Raw genomic sequence first — 26225 nt, 5'->3', positions numbered from 1 at the left:
TCTTTGAGATCCTGTAGGATCTGAATGTTTTTCTTGAGGGCTGTGAGACTTTCTTTAACTTAGCTGGAGGTATTTACCCAGAAACAACATATCTCATTCAAGACGGCTGAAGTCCCTCCTTGTTTAGGGGTCAGGAGATCTATCACCTGTCTGTTTTGGAGTACAACCCCTGCCAAGCTGTGTTGGCACCTCAGAGCTGTCCTGAGAAATCTTGTCCCCAGAAACTTAATTTTGAGGGTGTTCATTAGAATGGCAGTTCTAAATAGGTATCTGAGATCTCTCAAGGGTTCACAGGCATATTGAGTGTCCTCTTTTCTTTTCTTCCATGGCTTGACTTGTGAATAGTAAATCCAAGAATCCTGTCCTGGTACCTTGACTGCTGTGGGGGTAGAAAGTATTACAGGGTAGGGACCCTTCCATGTGGGCTGGTGTTAAGCCTTTGGGGACCCATCTTTTCAAACTTTAGGTAGGATTTGAGTCCCTGGAGCATATAGTTGTGACTCTTTAGAATCTTTTGGGTCCTGGTTCACACCCTACAAGTGTACAACCTGTTGGAAATGCCCAATGGCCATGGTACAAGACTGGAGGGTCTGAGCCTCTGGATCTAGGAAGAGGTCATTGACATAAACAGAGTCTCCCATATAGCATCTCGTAAGGATTAAGACCAACCTGTTCCTTAGGGGCAGTATGGTTGCAGAGGGAGCTATTGGTCAAGCCTCCTTCTAACCCAGGGAGGTCTCCCAGGTTATCTTTTTATTACTGATTTTAAGAATTGGTTGACTCCTTCTACTTTTCCTAAAGACTGAGGCCTCCAGGCACAATGGAGATAATAAGTCATGCCCAATGCTTTAGAGACCCCTTGGGTGACCTTAGAAGTAAATGATGTCCCATCGTCACTTGGTAATGACCTGGGCAGACCAAATCTCAGAATGATTTCATGGAGAAGTTTTTTCACCACCTCCTCAGCCTTCTCAGTCCTGGTGAGAAAGCCTTCAATCCATCCTGTGAATGTGTCTATCACGACTAAAAGTATTTATACCTATGAGAAACTGGTATCTGCCAGTCCTCTCCTGGGTAGGTCCCTTATTGGAATGATCCTTCCACTCATTAGCATATGAAATCACCCAGCTTGGGAAAACTAGCCACACCATATTCCATGGCCTCCACACTTGCACTCTATGATGTTGTACACCCTGTGGAGTGTGCTTCTCTCTAAATCTGAACAAATCCACCTCTTACCTATTGCTGTGTCTCTCACTGAATTTTTTCCAACAAGGCATCAAGAGCCTGAGCTTCATTAAATCCTAAAACCAGCCACCATGGGTTTTGGCCAGGCTCAAGTCACAGTCAGATATGACTGAGTGACTAAGCATAGACAGAGTCCTTGCCATGTGGGTTTGAGTCCTAATCTTAAGTAAACGGTTTCAAACACAACTTTCAGAAATGAAAGATGATGACCTGCCAAATATTTTGTAAGCAGTGGCATAGATGGAGAGAGGAGCTGAAGGATGGGAGGAAAAAGCAATGGGGAAAACGTACCAAGGAATCCCCTTCATAACCTGCTGGAAAATCTGCTAAATATCTGACCTGTGCTCACAGTTTTCATTGGCCTGATTTTTGGCACAAAGAAGATTAAGGACAGAAGAACCCCAACCCACTTGGGCAACAGCTACTAAGTAGCCCCTGCCAGAGTCCCTCAATTGCACCCACTGCTGCTTCCTATTCACGGTGGGGTTCGAGGAAACAAGAAACGAGAGATTGTAAAGGAATTAAGATTTTGTCAGCCATATGTCCTTCCAGCCATAGGAGCAAGGACTTCCTACCCCAACCAGAGGTCTTCTGGAATCTGAGACTAAGCTGTGTGTGCTTTCTGCTGAGTTTGATTTTGCTGTCCCAGGTTCCAGCACACTGGACTTGTCACTTACACTGCACTGGGTTTTCTTCACGTTCAGCTTCTACTGTAGGAGCTTTCTCTGAGTTGGGCTTCTGCTGTGCTTGGCCTCTGCCTTGTGGGGGCTGAGCCAAGGTTGTTTCAGCCAGGTTAAATCCTAGAAACAGCACCATAGATGTCGGGGGAGTGTGTAATTTCCTTGGTTCTGTCTTGCCACAGTGAAAATTTGAAGTGATGGATGGACCAGTGTTATAGTTCAGTTTTATTTAGAAAGCAAAGGAAGATACATCCTCAATTTGTGATGGCAGGCCTACGCAAAAGATGTGAAGAGGAGAGAAGCTCCCAGCCCAATTTTGGCTCCTCTTTTTATGTGTTTTGTCTCCTCCTGGGCCTGCCCTATGTAAATTGGGCTAGCCAGGAGGGCTGTATGTTTTACCTGAGGTTCTCACTCTGGTCCTGGGACCTTCTTTTTTTCCATTTTGACAGGCTTTTCCCTTGTTTGTCTTTTAGCCACCACGATTCAGGACTCCTTTTTCCTATTTTAACTACCTAACATACCTATCAGCAAGCTGGTAATTTGAGAAAGGAAATCTCTCAAAACTCAGAGTGGCACCAGGCCCCTCACCCACAACTTGCATTTTGAAATAACATTGGCACGAGGTGAGTCATCCCAGGTCATAAAACGATTGACATGAATCTTGAAGAAAGACAGATTTCAAAGTAACAATGTATGAGTAAAACATACTGGTTTGTTGAGATCTTTTTGTTCTGAGTCTTAAGCAGAACTGACTTGAAGAAAGACAGAGTCTAGGGTAAATACATAGTTCATTAACATAGCTTAAGAAAAATATTTCCATAAGAAGAATGGATTGGTTAGCTCAAGGTTTGAGAAAAGTTAAGTTCAGGTGGAACCAGGTGTCGTCATGGCAACACAGAATTTTAGAAGAAACCTCCTTTTAAATTTGTATAGAGCAGGGGAAAAATAATCTGACACTTGTAGTTTGTTTTCTCCTGCCACTTAAGAGAGAGAAAAAAAATGTCTAACACTTGCAGCCTATTTCCTCCATTTGGAGACCCCAGCCTTACTGCCTGTTACCCTCTCAAATATTGAATGGAGAACTAATTTCAAAACCATGTTTTTTCTCATCTATGAAGTGGTGTTCCTAACTGGCTCAGTAGTAAAGTATCTGCCTGCCAATCGGGAGATGCAGGAAATGCAAGATTGATCCCTCGGTTGGTAAGACCCTCTGGAGGAAGAAATAGCAACCCATTCCAGTATTATTGCCAGAAAAAATCCCATAGGCAGAGTATCCTGGAGGTCTACAGTCCATGGGGTCACAAAAAGTGGACACAACTGAGTGACTGAGCACACAGAGCAGCCAAAACTGATTGTAGGAGGAGGCTCAAGAGGGAGAGGGTATATATATATACACACACACACACACACACAATGCTATGCTAAGTCACTTCAGTCATGTCCGACTCTGTGTGACCCCATAGACGGTAGCCTACCAGGCTCCCCCATCCCTGGGATTCTCCAGGCAAGAACACTGGAGTGGGTTGCCATTTCCTTCTCAATGCATGAAAGTGAAAAGTGAAAGTGAAGTTGCTCAGTCGTGTCCGACTCTTAGCGACCCCATGGACTGCAGCCCACCAGGCTCCTCCATCCATGGGATTTTCCAGGCAAGAGCGCTGGAGTGGGGTGCCATTGCCTTCTCCATATATATATATATATATATATATATATATATATATATACATACATATATATGACTGATTTGCAGTGTTATAGGGCAGAAACCAACACAACATTGTAAAACAATTATCCTCCAGTTAAAAATAAAAAAAGAGAATCAATCTTAAAGTTCAAGAGGAAGGGGACATATGTATACCTATGGATGATTCATGTTGATGTAAGGCAGAAACCAACACAATAATGTAAAGCAATTTTCCTTCAATTAAAAATAAATTAAAATTCTTGTAGAAAGTGTGAAAAAATGATTGTAAATAATCATATTTTGCAAAAATCAGAGATACAGACGTAGTCATGTTAGGTAGCACCCCACTCCAGTACTCTTGCCTGGAAAATCCCATGGATGGAGGAGCCTGGAAGGCTGTAGTCCATGGGGACGCTGAGGGTCAGACATGACTGAGCGACTTCACTTTCACTTTTCACTTTCATGCTTTGGATAAGGAAATGGCAACCCACTCCAGTGTTCTTGCCTGGAGAATCCCAGGGACTGGGGAGCCTGGTGGGCTGCAGTCTATGGGGTCGCACAGAGTCAGACACAACTGAAGTGACAGCAGCAGCAGCATGTTAGGTAGTTAGAATAGGAAACAGGAGTCCAGAATGGTGGTGGCTAAAAGAGAAGGAAGGGAAAAGCTAGCAAAAATAGAACAAAGGATGGTCCCGAGGACCGGAGTAAGGACCTTAGGTAGAACAAACAACACTCCTGGCTAGCCCAGTTTACATAGGACAGGCCCACGGGGAGGAAAATACATATAAAAAGAGGAGCAAAAGGGAAAGGGGTCTCTCTCTCTCTCTCTCTCTCTGGGCGCTCTTCTCTTCGTATCTTTGGGTCGACATGCCCTCACGCCTCAAGGGTGGATTTTCCTATTTTCTAAATAAAATAGAGCTGTAACATGGAGCTGTAATACTGATTTGTCTAAGAGCTATAACATGGTCTGTTCGAGACCTGAGAGCTATAACACGGTCTGTCCAAGACGAGAGAGCTGTGACACGCCAAGGGCTTTAATGTCCGTCAGTCCAAATCTTTGTTGTGATGAGACAGAATCGAGGAGCATACACTCGCCTGACAGTCACATTATACTGTTTAATTGCTAGAGATAACTTCACTAGGCCAACTCAAGAAAATGTACTATATGTAATTTGTATGTGCTATTTTAAGATAACAAGATAATATTTTAAGTATCTAATTCTCTATTCTCTCTATTGCAAACCTCAGTTTAGGTTATTGACTGACTGGCATATAATTTTTTAATTCCAATTTGTTTCAAGGCATACCGTGTGAAATTTCATCTTAAATTAATTTTAGCAGATATTCACCTGGATATGAAAGTATTCTACTCTCACAGATTCAGAGACATTTTATAGAAGAAATTATCTTTCTGAAAGGAAAATATTATTTGTAAGAACATATTTTCAATGTAGTTATGCATAAAGACCATTTCAATTTATTCTTTCTACAGATAGACTGTGTGGCTGTATGACGTGACTTGTCATACATTTTGAGGCTCTGAGAACCCCAAATATCTGCCCTGTTCTGGGATACCTTCTAGCTAATGACTGAAATTCTGTAACACAGATTTTACCTTCTAGTGAAAGACTTTGACTTTGTGAAATATATTCTTACTATAATGAAAAATTCTACCTACTATTTTGAAAAATTAGATGAAGTATGTCCTCATAGGCATGACTTGAAAAATAGAAAAACGACAACAAAGGAAAATAAATACAGACATATAGATTTGGTTAAAAATGCAAATATTTTGTAATTTTCAATTTTGTTTCAGACATGATTCCTGATAACCACATTTTGATATTGCTAAAATTTTACTGTTTTAATGTTAAGAATGCTTTTTATATTTTTTATCAGTGGAAAGAGAATCCATTCTATCACAATACTGCTTTCAAGAAACACATTTGGTTTTGAGAAGGGATGAGAGAAATGTGTGCTAATTAGAAAGAGTGGAATCAAGGGATTTTTTCTGTTGGGTTCATACAGAGTTCAAATGTCTTCTCATGCATTGTATCACATCTGCTATCTCATTCTCACAATATGCCCTCTACATATATTTTCTTCTTAAATTCTTGTGATTTCTTGTTTGCAGTCTATGTTTTACCCATATTAATGGCCATTAATTCCTAGAAGCTAACAGAATCTGTTTTTTTTCATGACCTTTATACATAGAACTAGCGTGTGAGATGAGTGCAATTGTGTGGTATTTTGAGCATTCTTTGGCATTGGCTTCTTTGGGATTGGAATGAAGACTGACCTTTTCCAGTCCTGTGGCCACTCCTGAGTTTTCCAAATTTGCTGGCATAATGAATGCAGCACTTTCACAGCATCATCTTTCAGGATTTGGAATAGCTCAACTGGAATTCCATCACCTACACTAGCTTTGTTTGTAGTGATGCTTTCTAAGGCCCACTTGATTTCACATTCCAGGATGTATGGCTCTAGTTGAGTGATCACATCATGATTATCTGGGTTGTGAAGATCTTTTTTGTAGAGTTCTTCTGTGTATTCTTGCCACCTCTTCTTAATATCTTCTTCTGTTAGGTCCATAGCATTTCTGTCCTTTTTGTGCCTATCTTTGCATGAAATGTTCCCTTGGTGTCTCTAATTTTCTTGAAGAGACCTTTAGTCTTTCCCATTCTGTTGTTTTCCCCTATTTCTCTGCATTGATCACTGAGGAAGGCTTTCTTATCTCTCCTTGCTATTCTTTGGAGCTCTGCATTCAGATGCTTATATCTTTCCTTTTCTCATTTGCTTTTCTCTTCTCTTCTTTTCACAGCTATTTGTAAGGCCTCCTCAGACAGCCATTTTGCTTTTTTGCATTTCTTTTCCATGGGAATGGTCTTGATCCCTGTCTCCTGTACAGTGTCACGAATCATCTGTCCATAGTTCATCAAGCACTCTATCTATCAGATCTAGTCCCTTAAATCTATTTCTCATTTCCACTGTTTAATCCTAAGGGATTTGATTTAGGTCATACTTGAATGGTCTAGTGGTTTTTCCCTACTTTCTTCAATTTAAGTCTGAATTTGGCATTAAGGAGTTCATGATCTGAGCCACAGTCAGCTCCCAGTCTTGTTTTTGCTGACTGTATAGAGCTTCTCCATCTTTGGCTTCAAATAATATAATCAATCTGATTTCGGTGTTGACCATCTGGTGATGTCCATGTGTAGAGTCTTCTCTTGTGTTGTTGGAAGGTGTTTGCTATGGCCAGTGTGTTCTCTTGGTAACTCTATTAACCTTGGCCCTGCTTCATTCCATACTCCAAGGCCAAATTTGCCTGTTTATTGACTTCCTATTTTTGCATTCCAGTCCCCTATAATGAAAAGGACATCTTTTTTGGGGGTGTTAGTTCTAAAAGATCTTGTAAGTCTTTATAGAACCATTCAACTTCAGCTTCTTCAGCATTACTGGTGGGGGCACAGGCTTGGATTACCATGATACTGAGTGGTTTGCCTTGGAAACGAACAGAGATCATTCTGTCGTTTTTGAGATTGCATCCAAGTACTACATTTCAGACTCTTTTGCTGACCATGATGGTACTACATTTCTTCTAAGTGATTCCTGGCCATGGTAATAGATATAATGGTCATCTGAGTTAAATTCACCCATTGCAGTCCTTGGTTTTAGAAAAGGCAGAGGAACAAGAAATCAAATTGCCAATGTCTGCTGGATCATCGAAAAAGCAAGAGAGTTCCATAAAAACATCTATTTCTACTTTATTGAATATGCCAAAGCCTTTGACTGTGTGGATCACAATAAACTGTGGAAAATTCTGAAAGAGAAGGGCATACCAGACCACCTGACCTGCCTCTTGAGAAACCTATATGAAGGTCAGGAAGCAACAGTTAGAACTGGACATGGAACAACAGACTGGTTCCGAATAGGAAAAGGAGTATGTCAAGGCTGTATATTGTCACCCTGCTTATTTAACTTATATTCAGAGTACATCATGAGAAACGCTGGGCTGGAAGAAGCACAAGTTGGAATTAAGATTGCCAGGAGAAATATCAATACCCTCAGATACGGAGATGACACCACCCTTATGGCAGAAAGTGAAGAGGAACTAAAAAGCCTCTTGATGAAAGTGAAAGGGGAGAGTGAAAAAGTTGGCTTAAAACTCGACATTCAGAAAACTAAGATCATGGCATCTGGTCCCATCACTTCATGGGAAATAGATGGGGAAACAGTGGAAACAGTGTCAGACTTCATTTTGGGGGCTCCAAAATCACTGCAGATGGTGATTGCAGCCATGGAATTAAAAGATGTTTACTCCTTGGAAGGAAAGTTATGACCAACGTAGATAGCATATTGAAAAGCAGAGACGTTACTTTGCCATCAAAGGTCCATCTAGTCAAGGCTATGGTTTTTCCAGTAGTCATGTATGGATGTGAGAGTTGGACTGTGAAGAAAGCTGAGCTCCAAAGAATTGATGCTTTTGAACTGTGGTGTTGGAGAAGACTCTTTAGAGTCCAGGACTGCCAGGAGATCCAACCAGTCCATCCTAAAGGAGATCAATCCTGGGTGTTCATTGGAAGGACTGATGCTGAAGCTGAAACTGCAGTACTTTGGCCACCTTGTGAGAAGAGTTGACTCTTTGGAAAAGACCCTGATGCTGGGAGGGATTGGCTGCAGGAGGAGAAGGGGACGACAGAGGATGATATGGCTGAATGGCATCACCGACTTGATGGACATGAATTTGGGTAAATTCCGGGAGTTGGTGATGGACAGGGAGGACTGGCATGAAGCGATTCATGGCATTGCAAAGAGTTGGACACGACTGAGCGACTGTTCTGTACTGCCTTAGAAATTGTTGTTCATCTTTCTGCTTTCAATATCATATATTTCCTTCAGGAATCTTCTCTTTAGTAAGTCACCCCCAAGACCAATTTATTGCTTCTATTATATATTCTAATCAAATTCTACATTTTACATGTTTTGTCAATTATATTTACACCACCTGTAAAAGCCACTGCAGGTTAGAGGCTTAAATCAGCAACGCTTTACTTTTGCTCACAGTTCTCTTGGTTTACAAGATGTTTCTGGACTCATTTATATATATAGCTGCAATAAGCTGAAGGGTTTCCTATACTGCAAGGTCCGATGTGGCCTCACTCATGGAAGTGACTCAGAATTGTCAATTGGGGCACTTTGGTTCTTCTCCTTATTCCTTTCATTTTCTGGTAGACAAGTGAGAGTTCTTTCTATGGTAGTCTCATGAAATCTTTCCAAGAGTGTAAAGGTAGAAGCTACAAAGACTCTTGGAGCTAATACATGATAATTTACATGATAATCATCTGCTGTGCTCTGCTGGTCATGGTAATTCAGGAAGACCAGTTAGATCCAATGGCATAGGGAAATAGACTGTAAGGAAATGGCAACCCACTCCAGTGTTCTTGCCTGGAGAATCCCGGGGACGGGGGAGCCTAGTTGGCTGCCGTCTATGGGGTCGCATGGGGTCGCACAGAGTCGGACACAACTGAAGTGACTTAGCAGCAGCAGCAGCTAGCTGCAAACAGTTGCAAAGAATGGCCACCTTAAATCTAGCACACCAACAAAATGCAGTCACATTTTATTGATTTCTTGTTTGTTTGCTCTTATGTTTATGTTCTCTCACTCATCATTGCATGCTAGCATTAATTCATGGCTAGCAGTTCAGTATATATGTGTTCATTGAATTCATCAAAGTTAGTGACCCTACTGGTATTTTAATTTTTATTCCCTAAATTGAATTCAAATATATCAATTTCACTTTAAAATGTAGTATTATCTGGAATGTAAATACATATATATTACTTCATAGATATATAGCACACAAGAGACCATGCCACATATTTATAGAGAAAAAAGTGAAATTCTTGAGTTCTAAGGGAATAGGAAGAAGTATATCATGAAGACTAAGAATACAAGCTAGTAAATCTGACAGTCTGAATAAAAGTGCTGGATATATCAAGGCTTTTATTTTTATTTCCCTTTCATTTTTATTGAGGCTTTAGCTCAAATGCCACTTTGCATTTCAGTGCCAGCTATTATATTAATCTGTTCATTCTTCATCTCTTCCCCTTGAATGTATTCTTTCTTAGGAAACATACTGTATGTACTATTCACCTCTGAGTCATTCAGTGCCTGATGTAGAGTGGGCACTTAGTATATTCTTATTAAATACCTGAGAGAATGAATGATTTAAGATAAACAGCTTGAGTTAATACAGGAATGAATGCCCTTAATCAGGTTATTTATCTCAGACTGTATTGATTTTAATTGTATCTGTTGCATATGATTTTACAAAGGTTAAATGAAAAATGTTTATCATGGAACTTGCATGAAGAGAGTGATTTGTAATTGTTAAGAGCTTGGAATAAGTGAGGAATAGTGGCTATGGATTGGTTGATTCCTAGATCGTAGGATAAAAAGTTCTCTTAGTGAATTATCTACTCTCCATGAGTACTAAAATTTGTGTGAAACTGGGAGAAAAGACTTCTACTGTGGAATTTTCTGAAAATTAGAGAAGTCCTTACAGGTAAAAGTTCAGATTGAGAAATTTATAAACACTTTGGTTTAATCCAGAGAGAAAAAAAAAAAAAAGGATCAAAACCTTGATCCAATTTAGCAACATATTAAGAAGGCGTAGGGATAATAATAAAAGTCTTATAACTATTAAGAAACAGACAATTTTCAAAGATAAGTGAAATTAGATTACTAAGAATTGTTATGAGGGGAAAAACTATAATAGTTAAAGGAGGGAAGAGTAATAGAGAGGCAGTTTATGTCAAGCTGAAACTGGATTATTAAAAAACAGCAAGACAGGCTATTGGATTGTATATATACATTTTCTGTATTTGACAGTGAAACAAGTATATGAAATTAGATTTATCCACAGGCTTGCATAAGCAAGAAATGTTGCTTTGTTCTCTTAAATTCAAATAAAATTGAGAGCCCCTGTTGTCCCTGATAGGAGGAGAGTTCTCTCCAGGTCATTGTTTGTGAAGCAGAAAAAACTTTGGCACCTTCTTCACTTGAGTTGCAGAAGAATCCACAGGGCATTTGTAGTGCTTGGACAATGGCATCTGTCATTATTATTCAAGCCTGAATTTCCCGTGAAATCAGGTGATCCTGTGCTTGAGTAGGAATTCCTACAAACCTGAGTAGGAATCTTAGCCAAAGGTGAGCATTCAGGTTCCTGGACTCTTCCACTTTCCTGACATACCCCTAAGGGGTTGTGTATGCCATCTTCATTGCCTCTACTTGGCCCCCAACCTCTACCCAGGTCATTGCCTCTCTCTTATCACTTGGTGTAATCACCTCAAAAATACTAGAATATTAGGAAACAAAAGCAATGAAAAGATCTTAGATCACATTTCTCTTTGCTGCTGCTAAGTCGCTTCAGTCGTGTCCGACTCTGTGCGACCCCAGAGACGGCAGCCCCCCAGGCTCCCCTGTCCCTGGGATTCTCCAGGCAAGAACACTGGAGTGGGCTGCCATTTCCTTCTCCAGTGCATGAAGGTGAAAAGTGAAAGTGAAGTCGCTCAGTCATGTCCGACTCTTAGCGACCCCATGGACTGCAGCCTACCAGGCTCCTCCATCCATGTGATTTTTCCAGGCAAGAGTACTGGAGTGGGGTGCCATTTCCATTAAGTCCTGCCAAACCATCCTTCCTTCTAGCAAGGGTTTTGCAAGAGGGACCTGGAAAAAGTCAGGCTTTTGTTGGAGAAGGAGGATGGAGAAATACAGAGATGACAGAAAATAAATAAATAACTTACATGTTGATCAGACATAAGTGTTTACATGTGCTGTTTTGTATTGGGGAGGTTAAGTAGAGGTGTAATGATTTTCATGAGTCATTATTGTGGTTTTGGAATTACACAATTGGGGTCCAAATCCTAGATTTTTAATTTCCTAGCAAAGTGAGTTAGTGTATGTTGTAAAAGTAATTGAACTTTAATATCCTCAGCTCATGGGTACTTTTGAGGATGAAATGGATTGATTAGAACTGTGTCTAGAACACAGTAAGTGCTCAGTATGTTCTGATTGCTCTATAATATGTTCATTTAAATAGTCTGTTATCTAGTCATCTAAATTAACCATTAGAATGATGAGTATGTGTATAGTGTCTTAGTCACCTGTATTCAGAAGTTTGGGGAGATTAGATACCATCCCACAGGTGAAAAGCCAAATCTACATCATCCTCTTAAAAGTTAAAAGATATACTTCAAGACAATTGTTTATATTCATATTATTACCTGTAATTGGAATATACCAAAATCGTCTGAATAGATATAAAGCTTTTGAGGTTTAAAATTACTTTAATGTTTAAGAAAACTTCCTTTGCTTTAATTAATCTCTTTCATCTGAAAGTCAATTAAGCTGTATATGATCTTAATCAAATAAATACTCTCAATAATTGATATAGGTGTCATACCTTTGTTTTATTGACATTATTTAAAAACAGTCTTTTTTGCTTATAGTCTTGAAATAAAATACAGTCTTTGTAGAAAAGGAATTCAACAGAGTAATTACATGAAGAAATACAAAGGCTTATCTTTCAATGTGGTAGTATATATTTTAAATACCCTAACATATAATTAATTATATGTAATACCCCAATATATAATGTATATTTGCCTTTCTAGTTAATGGTAGGTTTTGATGGTAAACTCAAGGTTCTTACCACTTCCAAAGGTTTTTAAAAGTTTTTCTTCAATATGCTATATTGTAAAGCCAAGATTGGTATTTTTTCCCCCAAAAAATCACTTGTGCTACTAATTAATTAGCTGCTGCAGAATGAAAAGTGTTTTACAGAATGTTGTGCAGGAAAATAAGACTTTTTATGGCTTGAATTTCCTATTAAACTGTTCTACTTCAGCATATTTATGTAGATATTCACCTGTTGCTCAGCAACCTTTCCACAATAAATACCTTTATTGTGGAAAAATAGTCTTTCCTCCAAATTGCCAGCCCTTTCCTACCTGCCCACACCTCCCTTATATCCACTTCTTAGTAATGAACCTAGTTCTTGCAAATCATGTAACAACCACACGGAATCAGGTATCAACTTATAAATGCATCAGCAAGGAGTGTTCAGTGATCTTGCTGCAAGCTTCACTCTCCTCACCAAAACATACTTCTCAGCCTGCCCCTGTTATTTCTTTTGAGGAGAAGAAAACTTTACAATAAACTAATTCAAACTAGTTAAGCAATCACTGTCATATGTGAATTCTTTCAACCAAAAAGGTGTTTGTCTGATTATAAGAGAACAATTTGAGAAGGCAATATATAATCCTAAAGAACATTTTCTTTTTCGAAGCAGCATCTGTATACACAGAAAAATGTGGTAGTAGGTAAAGCTCCTTGATTCCTTTTAAATCATATCACATATGCAAAACATGCATTATGTATGCTTTATATTTAGGTATTAAAAAAAGACAAACACCTAGAGCTAATAAAAAGTGACGACCCCTCCTCTGCAGCCCAAACTGGAATGCCATTTCAGAAGGAAATGGAGGATAAACATGGATACACTGAGATAGTCAAGGTAAGCAGGACACAGACACATGATGAGCTAGGTCAGGATAAAGCCTTCTCTTATTTTTTTTCTTTCAAACATGGTACATATAAAGGGTAACTCCACCAGTTGCTTTCCCTTGTTTCTTTCCCTCTGCTACACAATATCAAATATCATCATTACTAAATATTTTTGGTAGAGAAAAAGGTGCTGGAGAATAGAAGAAGAGGGAAATGCTACCCTCATTTGAAAAAATCACAAATGAAGGAGTGATTTAGGTGTTCTTAGATGCTCCTTCCTTTTTTCATACTATGTAATATAAACTACATTATGTTTTTACAGTGTTTATATCTGGATAGGTCAAATTTCTTTCTTATATTTATATCTTTGAAATACATTTAATGCCATAAAGTAAAATGTTTATATTTTTGAGAAATACAGAGTAGTACATTTATCCACATTCATTCTTCCTTCATATATTTATGAAACATTCAAGGGGAAGTGAGAGATACACATGTATCAGACATGATTTCCACTTTCAAAATATAATTAACGTATATCATTTATTAAAGACAGCAAGGCTCTGGAAGTGAAGAGGTTTCTTATATTACACTTTGGAATACAAGATATGTATAATAGGATCCCTTTTTCCTAACAAGGCCTTTAAATCTTCAATGAGAATTGACAGCTATTTCACAAGATTTAATATGGAAGGAAATTAGACATAGAAGGAAAGTGTGTGTTAAGTTACATTTATTTGTTTGGGGGAAACCGGGAATGATATATCCTTCTTTTGCTAAAAGATAAGACCTGCTATAGGAAAGAGGTCTCAAAATGCAGGATTCTAGGAAATTGTTTTAGAAAGGTGTAAAGGGGCATTCTACCCCTTTCTCTAACTCTTGTTTCAAAAGCTAGGTCCTCAAGTTTTATTGCCAGTATTGTCACTTTATGGAGGAACATTATGCTTAGATACACAAAAAAGGTTTCAGATGTATTTTGTGAATATTTATTCTTGTGAGTGGTGTATGTGTTTGTAACTTGGCACGTAAAAATTAAAAAAAAAAGACACCTTGGACCCACCACTGTACATTGTCAAGACATCCAAAAATGTATGAAAAAGAGTGATAAGATACTGAAATTCCATTTTGCAACTTCATTTTAATCAACTAGGTGAAGCAAGAAATGGCTCTTTAAGAGAGAAAAGCTTCAAGATCATTGCAACCCTGTACTTAAACAATTTTTCCCTGGCATGAGCTTACTATATTTTTAGTACTAAAAAATTAGATGTCTGTTCTCTGACATTGTATTACAAAATGTGATAACATATTTTATAGACATATACATGCATTTATATACATATACAGTCTACATATGTGTACTATATATATATATTTTTTTTTTTGGTTGACCAATAGAGTACTCTATATGATTTCTATAACTTGGTATTTTCTATATTTCATTTAGGTAAAGGTATTTATGCTTATTTGGCATGTGGGTTTATCAAACTTTAATTAATCCAGATACGGAGTTTTAATCTTGTATGTAAACAACTCGGCGTTTTGTTGAATATTTGTTTTATAATCACTTATTTACTCTAGTAAATGTGGATTTGGTAAGTGAATCACTAAATCTTGATATCATCAGTTTCAACTTAGATTGAAAATATTTATTCACTTTGAATTTTAAAGCAGAGAGATCACTTGCATCTGATAAACAGTAACACATCCACTTGCAAAAGGTAATATTGGTGTCCCGATTTAGTGCTTAGAAATTTAAATAGAGATACATAATATAAATATATATATCAATATATCAGTGAATTCAGAAAAAATAATGTATATTAAAGTATCAGGCCTATTTCAAAATTAATATGTACCTAATTTATTTAATTCATGATCATAGAAAATCTGTTATTCAAATTAGTGATAATTTTTTTAACTATACTATAATCAACTTCTTTCATATTTTAATGTGTCAGAAATCTGAATTTAGGTGACAGCATTTTTGTGTTGTCATGCCATAGTTTAATAGTTCAATAATTTCTTTCTTAGAGGTGAATCTTATAATTAAGGATATATTATATTTAGTTAATAGATATTTTAATATCATTATCTTATGTATGTTCAAAGTACATGCAGCATTTTAATTTTAAATCAAAACTTTAGAAGACCAATATAGATCTGCCCTTTAAAATTAAGTAATAATCTAAATTTTCAGGATTTGTCTATTTATTTTTGTAGTCAGAGAGACAGTTTCATACTAGGTAATCACTGGCCAAGGACTTCCCTGGTGGCTCAGATGGTAAAGAATTTGCCTGAAGTGTGGGAAACCTGGGTTTGCTCCCTGAATTGGGAAGGTCCCCTGGGAGGAGGGCATGGCAACCCACTCCAGTATTCTTGCCTGGAGAATCCTTATGGACAGAGGAGCCTAGCGGGCTACAATCCATGGGGTTGCAGAGTCGGACAGAACTGAGCAACTAAGCAGATAATGACTAGTCAAACATAGATTATTTATATTTTTCCTACAATTTAAGGACTACTTTCTATTTCAGTTTATTCATCCCTTCTGTAAGTTGAATTCATAGTACACACATATTCACCAAATTATACTATTAAATACTGAGCTATACATATTTAGGATATTGGCATTTGTAATGTTTAAAATGCAAAATATTTATTTTCCCAACTGCAGTATGCTTCCTGAAAATGCATATGCTAACATTTATAGAGTATTTAAATGATGACTCATATAGAATTGCTTCATTAGTTGTATTTATATTTTATTTTGATGTTGTTTTGTATATTTTTCTTTTGCATGTTTTCATGTTAGATGTTTATTGCATTTTTTTCGTTATATATCATGATAACACAAAAGTATTCAGTGAGGATTATTTTGTTATTAAAGCTTTTATTCAAATGTTTAATTTGAAATGCTAAACTTAGTGGAACAGAATTTATATTTTATATAAAATAACAAGACATATATATCTAAAAGCCACTTCTATGAATATGCACCTGTGTTTAACATGTACTTATATAGCTATATGCATTTTGGGATTTCCACTTATATCTCTAGCAACATATTCTTTATGTTTGAGTTACACAGAAATTACAAAGCAATATAGCATAATTTTTTAAAAATATGTAAGGCTAAAATTTTAATCAAAATGAAATTCAAATTCAATTTTTATTTAATACATTTTCTAAATGACACATGTATAAATTGCTTTACATAAATTATGTTTAGTCCTTTGCATATAGATGTTGAAATAGGAAAGCATTCAAAAACAAATTTTATTATGATACTAAAGTCCAAGTTTAATTTTATAATTTAATTTTGCTGTTATATACATTTGCCAATTTACATGTGTAACATATGTCATTTTCCATTATCGTAATTCCAAGATGACATATAGTTATGATTTTAGAAGCATGTTTATATATGTATATCATTTCATTTTATTTTTATAATTGGAAATGTTTGCTTTCAAATATTAATAAAATTATATTTTAGATGTGTTTATATTATAAACATATAATTTATAAATATATCTCAAGCAGTTTAGTTGACAGGATAATCTGATTGTGATAAATTATATCGGGTATACATGATTTGATTTCCAATGAATGGGTATTTTGGATGTACAGTTTATTCATAAATTTGGGTTGTATGTCTTGTAACATCATTTAACATTGTGCTATTATAGACAACACTTATATAACTGTATAGTCTACTTAAAATTTTTTTAAAAGAAACCAAACTATTATATTTTAATATTCAATTAGATATATAATATATTCAATATGGCATTGTTGCTATATATAATCCTAAGCCTTTTTCCTGCATCAACAATTTCCTTATAAAACAGTTAGGTATGCAAGATTATTGAGTGTTTTGAAACTGTTAAATAGTGCATTTTGACAATTTAAAAATCTTTGTTTCACACACTGCCAATTTAAAGTGGTACCAAAAATAGTATTCTAAATTGGTCTACATTTTAGATAAATGGTTATAATATATGACATAACTATATGGTGATGGATGATTTTATTGCCTTATAAGGAAATCATTGTTTTTATGTATATATATATCAAAAATACATGACTAAATTTAGATGTACTTCTGCTTCCTGCCATTATGAGCTATACTAGTTTTTACTCTACAGAAATTTGAATATTCTAAACAAATTCATTTCACACTAACATTGTAAGCTATCAAGGCTTGAGAATGTTGACATGAATCTTCAAGTAACTTTTACCTATCCAAATAAATCTTCAGTTTCCACACTTTTTCAAAGTGATGTTTTTGAAAGTTCAAAACAAAGCCATCAAATTTCCCTTTCTTTGGAATAATTCTTCATTTCATTACATTGTTTGAAATATGACATTGCCATGTTAAAATTGTAATCATATTTCATTTGTGAAATTTATCCTCTTTATGATTGTTAGTATTACATTAAAATTATTTTTGAATCCATCTATTCTTACATTTTTCTTTTGATAAATATTCCTTAAAGATCTACTATGTACCAGGCACTAGCCTAGATAACTTGGGTTTCAGCAGTGAATGGAATTTGCCTAAATCTCAGCCTTTAGGGAGCTTGTATTATAGTATGGGGAAGAAAAATTATGAAAACAGAATATTAGTAAAACATAAGAACTAGTTGGTAAAATATATTATTGAAATATGTAGTTAGCTAGATTATGGTTATTAAATTGTTTTTTCAATGCTTTATTCAAATATTACACCCTGTTCTGAATTCAGGTTAAGAGAATAATATTGCTATTAGCCAGTGATAGATTCAGCCATTACTGAAGATTTTAAGATTGGGATAGCTAGCATATCCTGGGTCTAATTGTTACTAAAGAAGAGTTCTAGCTCATAAATTTGTTTAGGAAATGTACTTATTGCCTGGAGTCTTCAAGAATATGGGCATTTTGAGATTGGTCTGTTGATCTTAAAAGATTAGTTTTAGCAGCAGCTTGGACACATTCCTAAGAATTACCCCAGATTCATTTACCCAAATACTAGAGATTATTTGGGCTTCCAAATAATCTTTGGGTGGCTCAGATGGTAAAGAATCCACCTACAATGCAGGAGACCCAGGTTCAGTCCCTGGTTTGGGAAGATCCCCTGGAGAGTGAAGTGGCTACCCACTCCAGTATTCTTACCTGGAGAATCCTATGGATGGAGAAACCGACAAGCTACAGTCCATGGAGCTGAATAGAGTTGGACACAACTGAGCAACTAAGCTCAGAGATTATTTAGGATTAATGTAATGACCTTCAATGATGAAACATAATAAATAGCTGTTTAATTTGCTTCTATGTTAAAGGTATAATAGACACACTGAGATTCGAGACAGTACAAATTCCACAATTTTTCATACTTTTAGATTGCATTTAGCAACATATGTTTATATTTAAATAGTTTCCTTTTTTAAACTAAACCTGAAAGCCCAGACTTTATGATAAAGTTAGGAAGAGTTCAAAGCATTAGTTTCTTTCATAAAGAAAGGTACAGTTAAATTCCCCAGAGAATAGTATGGACCAGGTAATTGTTTTTATAGTAATGAGTACATGGACATCAAAATGTCTGATTTACCATGAGATCAGTTACTAAATATTAGTAATGCAAGTGTAGTTATTAATCATGTGACTAAAGAAAGCCTTCACCATATATTAGCTTAGTAAACATTACTGGCTAATTTTCATAACCAATATGCATTTACTAGATTCTGATCTTCACAAAATAACTTGAATATTCTATAGCATCTTTTTCTGATTAAGGCTTTAAAATATATTAAAAATCTTTAAAATTACTTGATAATTGTCATACTTCATTTACCACTGGCCACCACAAAGTATAATCATTTAATTCTTCTGAATTTCTAAATAAAATTTTAAAAAATTGGTAAACAATCCACTTGCCAATGCAGGGCACCCAAGAGACAGAATTTTGACCCCTGCATCTGGAAGATCACCTGGAGTAGGAAATGGCAACTCACTCCAGTATTCTTGCTTTGCAAATTCTATGGACAGAGGGGCCTGGTGGGCTACAGTCTATGAGGTAGCAAAGAATTTGACACAACTGAGCAACTGAGCACACACACATATAACAACACAAGCTGGAAGAATTAGTAATGGACAAGAACTCTTTTGCTTGCTTTTGAACGAGGGATGGCTCTTGTTTGACTTCCTTTTTGACTTGAAAGCAGAAACCTGAATTACTTGTTCTACTAATCACCTGCCTACAGCTAAAGAGGGGTGGGGGAAGAAGGCAGAACATTTTCAAATCACATAATGTGATATAGCTGTTTTGTCTCTTGCAAAATGATTAAAATATTCCTTTGCATTTTGTTTAATATATATATATGGACAGAAGTTTGAAATGCAGTTTGTTGAGAAGGCAAAGTATATGAAGACTTACACCCTTTAATGGCTTTAAACAATAGTCAGAAGTTTTGTAACCAGGAGCTGACTATTGGTTCTAATTAGTAATTGTTCCTCAAAAATTCAGTTATTTTTTTTTTTTCTTATTAGGCATTTTATCTGTCAAGATCCATTTAAGCATATCTTCAGTCAGTTTCATGCTTCTGTTATAAAAATTGTATCTTTTTGTCATTATGTGAGAATTATTCTCTACCAAGTACAATTTTTGAAAAAAGAGTTTAAGTGAAAGGAAAAAGAAAATCCTAATTTGGAGTCTTTAAAACAATTATAAAATTATAGTGAACTTTTATAAGGTTAAGAATATGCAGATTTACTGTGACATACTTATGAGATATTTGTAAATTTTAAACCACTTTTTACAACTATTTTGTGTGAATGAAATTTTCATGCTAATAGTTAATTTTTGGTCATTTCTATATAAAATAATTTGTGTATTTTAAGTAATTTAAATCTCAAATTTTACTTTAAAAGTCTGAAAAATATTACCCAACTTCCAAACCAACCCACTAAATTCTAAAGTATATATATAGCTCATGACATTGAATATTTTATCATGTTGGCTTTTTTCTGGCAAATGAGGTAAAGATAGATATTTACAAGGAGTAATTATTTCAGACTTTATTAAATCATTTTGTCTTCAATTTTGTTTTGATTTTTAAATTCTCCTTTCTTCACTTGTTTGTCTTAAAATTAAAAAAAATGATATTTTCCCCAGAAATCATGATGAGATATGGCATAGACTATTCAAAGCATTCTTTTGAGAAAAGTGTGGTTACATAGTTACCCATTCTGTCAAAACTTGTCACTTACTAGGCATTTGTTGCTAAAAATCACCTGTAAATAAATAATGAATAAGATTTATTCAAGGTCAGATAAAGGGTTTACTGTTTCTCCTTTTTCTCCCTAATGTGTTACAATTAAAATGTGATATGTTTATGTGTAATAACTCTTCATACATTGATTGATATAAACAAAACATCAGATCTGGTTACTTCACATTTTAGTGGCGTGTTTGTGTTTTGCCTTTTTATGTTAATTATACTTAAGGTGATAGAAGAGAATATAATTTATGAAATTTATCAGAAAAAAAAAAAACAACATTTAAAAGAAAAAGTTAGCATCTAGTGCTACTGTGTCCCACAGGTTCTTCTACATTGACCCACACTACCTCCACTGGTGAGTTAGAGGAGCATAACAGGACTGCCACTGGTGCTATTGCTGTTGCTAGCACATCTGCAGATGTTACTGTATCCAGTGTTACAGCTGTCACCATCCATAGACTTTCCGAGGAACAGCGAGTGCAAGTAAAGAATCTCAGAAATTCAGGTCTGGACCCCAACACATCCAAGGACGGGCTCTCACCTCATCAAGCAGATACACAAAGTACAAGGAGAAGACCAAGAAATGCTGAACAGATAGAAAGAACTAAAGAGCTTGCAGTTGTTACTCATAGAGGTATTGGATGTTATTTTACTTGTGCCCATTTAGTTACAGCCAAAGCTATGTTTTGGTAATGATTCCAATTAGAGAATGAGCTGAAACAGAGCCAAGATGTAGGAAATGCAAGAAAGAATTCTAAGTAGCTGAAAAATATAGACAGTAAGCCAGAACTTGAATAATTTGAAAACATAAAAGTTAGAATTAAAAAAAAAAAAAATCAAAATGAAATTCAAATGTTGGAGGGAGGAGGGAGTAAATATAGAAAGAAAATAATACATAAATGATAGTAAAAACAAAATAACTATTGTGTATTATATACCAATTATGGTATCTAGATAAAATCAAATTAAAAGAACCATTTTTCTATTAATAAGTGTACATATTTACAAATTGATGATTTAGCCAATGTAGTAATTTTCATATTTGCATGAATTTTTTGTTATACAAATGCCAATTAATTATTGAGAAAATAGATAACTAGATTGGGAATAATGGAAACTTTATGTCTGGTGATTATTTTATATAGCTTATTCTACTATTTCTGAATTACCTGTTGAACCATATGATTGTACTGAGAACAGATTTCTCATTTTGAAAAGGTAACAGTTATTCCAGGCTTCCCTTGTAGCTCAGCTGGTAAATAATATTATTGCAATGCGGGAGACCTGGGTTTGATCCCTGGGTTGGGAAGATCCCCTTGAGAAGGGAAAGTTTACATACTCTAGTATTCTGGCCTGGAGAATTCCATGGATTATAGTCCAACGGGTCGCAAAGAGTCGGATACGACTAAGCGACTTTCACTTTCCCTTTCAACAGTTATTCCTTGATATTATGACTCCAAGTTTAAGTGTTCCTTAATTTCCTATTTTAATTTTTAGAGATAAAAATATCAGAGTCAAATTATATGTTGATAGTTTTCTAGGCAATTAATATAAGTCTATAGTTTACAAAATTTAGGAAGTGTAGCAAGAATTTTTTTTTTTTTTTCTATTTTTTGGTAGCAGCTTCACTGGAAAAAATAGTGCAGTATGAAACACTAAAGAGATTTTATATTGATGTGTTCATCAGTGGAAATATCAACGAAATGAACATATTTCAAGTACAAATATTTACTCCAGCTCTGTTTCCAACTCAAAGTTATATATTCTCCAAAATGGCAATGATTTTTGTAGTATGGTTATGCATAGTTTGCATGATATATAGGTAATGGAAAACCATTCAGATGCTTAGTACAGACTAAGGAAAAAATAATTAAGATGTATTTGCATAAATTGATTTAAAATCATACATCTCAGAAATTCATTTTCCATCAAAATTCATACTGAAAGCAGTTACCTTGATTCTCTTTACTAAGAAGCATTCTAAAGTGAATTCTTAGCATGTGGTAATCTCCTTTAAAGGATTAAATTGATATCACCTTAGTTCTCTATTCACTCTCCTACCATGACTACTTCCACTCATATGAATATAGGGATCATTATCAGATTTACAATTGTTTAATCAAGTAGATAGATTTTTTTATTACAGGAAGTAAAAATGTATAAATATTGAAATATTGATTAAGAAAAAAGCCCTTCAGTTTAGTGTTTTGACTCTCTTTGAAAATTTGCATGCACTAACATAGACAAATTTCCCTGTATTCATTCTGTTGTCCATTGAAGAAAGGCAGGTAACTTTTGGACATGAGTTTATTGTTTATTAACTAATAACATATGTTCCAGGTAAAGTTTGCCATCAAGTGATTTGAGAAACCCTGGTGCTATATATATATATATTAAATATTTTGTAGAACTTGAACAAATAATTCAGATTGAAAACAGAATAGTTATCAATTACTAAAGTGATTTGAAAGTTAATCTAAAATTTTGAAGTGCATTCAGCCAAATTTCAATTAAGCATCAAGATTATGCGCTTGATTAATTTCAGTGCTCAAATTTTCTCAATTGTTATAATAATCTTCCAATGCTGTGTTAGCATTCATAGCATTTAGACCTGTTTCACTTGTATTCTTTCTAGAATAGTGTTTATGAATATAGACATATCACTGAATATGATATTCAGTGATGCCATCTACCTTGGAAATAAATATTTTTAATTATTGATATTTAAATTATGTGTGCAGAAAACATTTTGAATGTTATGTTCATTTTTAGTGACTTAAATTATTATACTTGCATCAAATCTTTATACAAACCTCAATATATAGTTGTATTTTCAGACATAAAGCAGTCCTCAAAGACTTGACTCTTAAGCTGGACCAAATCTCTAAATAGGAATTTGCTGACATGAAAACAATATTCTTTTAAGCAATAAATTTTAGTTTACCCAACATGCCTGACATACCAACTGACGTCTGTTCTGTGCAAAATAAGGATAAATAATACATGCCCCTTCTTTTGAGAGACTGAGAGAGAGTAGAGGACATGGAGAAATCCATCCTGGTGGGACAAGGAAGATTTTGTAAATCTCATGGCTGAGCGGAGTACTAAAGGAGATATAGGATATATGTGGGCAGTGAGTCCTTTAATTGATGTTTTAGATGAGTCAATAAAGATAATGCAAAACTAACTTGCCTAATTTTTCTAGATATTTTAAAGAAAAAAAAAAATGTCCTGTTCTTCTATTCCATTCTCCACAATGTAATCAGAATTAACTTTTAAAAATGAAAACCTGATCACATTCCTTCATTGCTTTAAAGCTTCCACTGGTTTCCCAGTGACTTTCCCAGTGACTTTGGGAATAAAACCAAACTTGATGATAACCCATGAGATCCTCTTATGTTTTATTGTCTACATCTCCAAATTCATCTCATGCAACTCTGATAATCACTGTTGTTTGCCAAACAGATTTACTTTTAGCTTGTCAAACGTACCATATTCTTTTTTGCCTCAGGCTAGTCCCATAAGCTATTCCTTCTTCCTTTCAACCAAGTCATTCTAATTCCTTTTCCAAGATTTAGCTGAAATTGTCAATTCCTTGAAATTTAGACTTTCCTGCTGTAACTCACCATTTTAAATCCTGTAGGTAGGGAGAGGATGAGTCTTGTTCATGGTTCATTCCCAGTCCTTAGAACAGCTTCTGACTCATAGACATATTTAGATAATATTTAGTAAACTGATGAATAAATATTTGCAATTTCACTAGCCAGAATATTCATCCAGCTTACTTAAAGGCTAAAAATTATATTTTTCAATATAATCAAATGTTCATGTAGTTCAATTTAAAAATAGCTATTTTGTTATAGTTATAATAACCAATGTTTTTAATCCCTTTGAAAACCAAAAGTATTCTTACAAACTTAAAATGAAATACTGCTTTTTATTATATTACTACTTAAAATTCACAGAGTAAAACTAGATATAAATGCCTTGCTTATGGCCTTTTTACATTTATAAAATCAAAGAAAATTTATTGATAAACACAAAATAATAAAGTAAGTAAACTATATACGAATAAATATTAATGTAATATTATGAATATTATTTTGCTGAGATTAACTATCATCTAAAGCATATATACAATAGAGATTGTGATAGCATAGGTTTTTTGATGCCTACAAGTGCATACAAAGTTTTGCACTGTGATCGTGTCCATTTTTCATTTTTTTTTCTATTCACACTGCAATTAAACTTTCATGTCTATGATGTCTTTTGGTCATTGCTACTTCCTAATTTGTCTATTCTTAATAACTTGAGGCAATTAAAGTACTTAGTATTATCACTATGAAAACAAAGAAAACATAAACACTGAAATTGCACTTAGTATGTGGCACTTGGCATTTGTTAAGTGTATAGACTCAAAAGTCTACATATTAATTTATGAAAAATTAAGTCACTGTAATGAATTTATTATAAAAGCTGCACAATTAATGAATAATTCGAAAAAAAACTTGGAATATTTATCAAAGGTTTTTCAATCTCTGTAGGGTTCTGCCCCAAATAATTTTTCCTATAGTACTATAATTAAGCATCAGTAATTCAATTTAAGGTATGTTCCTAAAAAAATTTTTTTTTCAGTTTCTACTTGTTCTCAGTGAAAGAAAACCCCTTCTGATTTTTTACATTTGAAAAGAGTCTTAGACATGAAATAAAATAAAAGAAGGAAAAGAGAAAAATATTGATGAAGAATGTTGGTTTAAATCTTCTTTAAATAGTATGTTAACACCACAGTTTATTAGTGCCCAATAGTTTTCAAAATGAACATTTTATTTTATTGATTGGATTTTAGTCTACTTTTCTCACCTACTGTGCATGAGAGTCTTTTCAGGTCACATGAAATATTAGGGTTGAATTTCCCTATCAGTAAAATAGTATTGTAGTATTATATTAGGGTTATAGTGAGGATTAAACACAGTATTAGGTGGAAATGCCAAAAAACCTCAAGTATTTTCTCCCAGTGTAAAGACAAAACCAAATTGCCCACCATTATTGGTTAGTTTTGAGGTCAGAGAGCTAGGCTGAGTCTGTACTCTACCCCTTATTATGTGTATGATTTTGAACAATAACTTCAGCTTTAGAACCTGCAATTTCTTGGTAACTGAGAGTAGCTACCTGTAGGTATTTCATAATTATGTGAAAGAATTTAGCACAGTTGTTGGCTTATGTTCAGTAGATAGTAATTGTGTTTATTTTTACTATTATTCATCAAATATATTTAACTCTTGCTATCTATGTGACATTGCTCTGGATAGTAGAGGTATAAAAATGTGCAATTCAGGCTGTACTATGGAATAGTCTATATAACTTATTTTATAAAGGGAAGCTTATTATGAAAAAAATTGCCAGAGCAGTGTTTTTTTTTTTTTTTTTACGTTACTTAAGTAAAGGAGAGGGATCAATTGCCTCTAAATGTAAAAGTCAAGAAAGGCTGCACAGAAATAAGGTGTTTTTACAAATTCTTGAGAGATGAACAGAAGTTTTCAACTAGTAAATTGTGTTTATATTACTAAGATATATAAAAATTGCTGTAAGTGGATAATGTGCTGAATAGATATATGATGACTGTATATCAAAATAAGTAAAGGAAATATTCAACATTCCTTAAAAGGATTATTTGCAGTTATATAAATAAACCTAAAAACAATTGATCTTTTTAGTTTATAGATTATCCAGATGTTTAAAATTAGATACCATAGTATCTAGTGATATTTTAAATTCTATCAGAATAGTTTGTTGCTTGAA

At 34.7% G+C, this 26225-nt stretch overlaps 1 protein-coding gene across 3 annotated transcripts in view; it reads left to right on the top strand.

Annotated features, from left to right (window-relative positions):
- CSMD3 (CUB and Sushi multiple domains 3) overlaps positions 1 to 26225 on the top strand; it is a 1469470-nt gene that overhangs the window by 558173 nt on the left and 885072 nt on the right. Inside the window, exon 7 of one of the 3 annotated variants that reach the window (XM_005887887.2) lies at positions 20749 to 21060. The exons of the other annotated variants lie outside the window; for them this stretch is intronic. Coding sequence (XP_005887949.2) covers positions 20749 to 21060 — 312 coding nt within the window. The remainder of the gene's footprint in view (positions 1 to 20748; positions 21061 to 26225) is intronic. 3 annotated transcript variants of the gene reach the window in all.

The sequence above is a fragment of the Bos mutus genome, chromosome 14 (assembly GCF_027580195.1).
Source record: "Bos mutus isolate GX-2022 chromosome 14, NWIPB_WYAK_1.1, whole genome shotgun sequence".
In the NCBI taxonomy this organism is placed as follows: domain Eukaryota; kingdom Metazoa; phylum Chordata; class Mammalia; order Artiodactyla; family Bovidae; genus Bos; species Bos mutus.
Note: the sequence above shows the minus strand (reverse complement) of the source record. Positions and strands in the feature narration are given on the sequence as shown.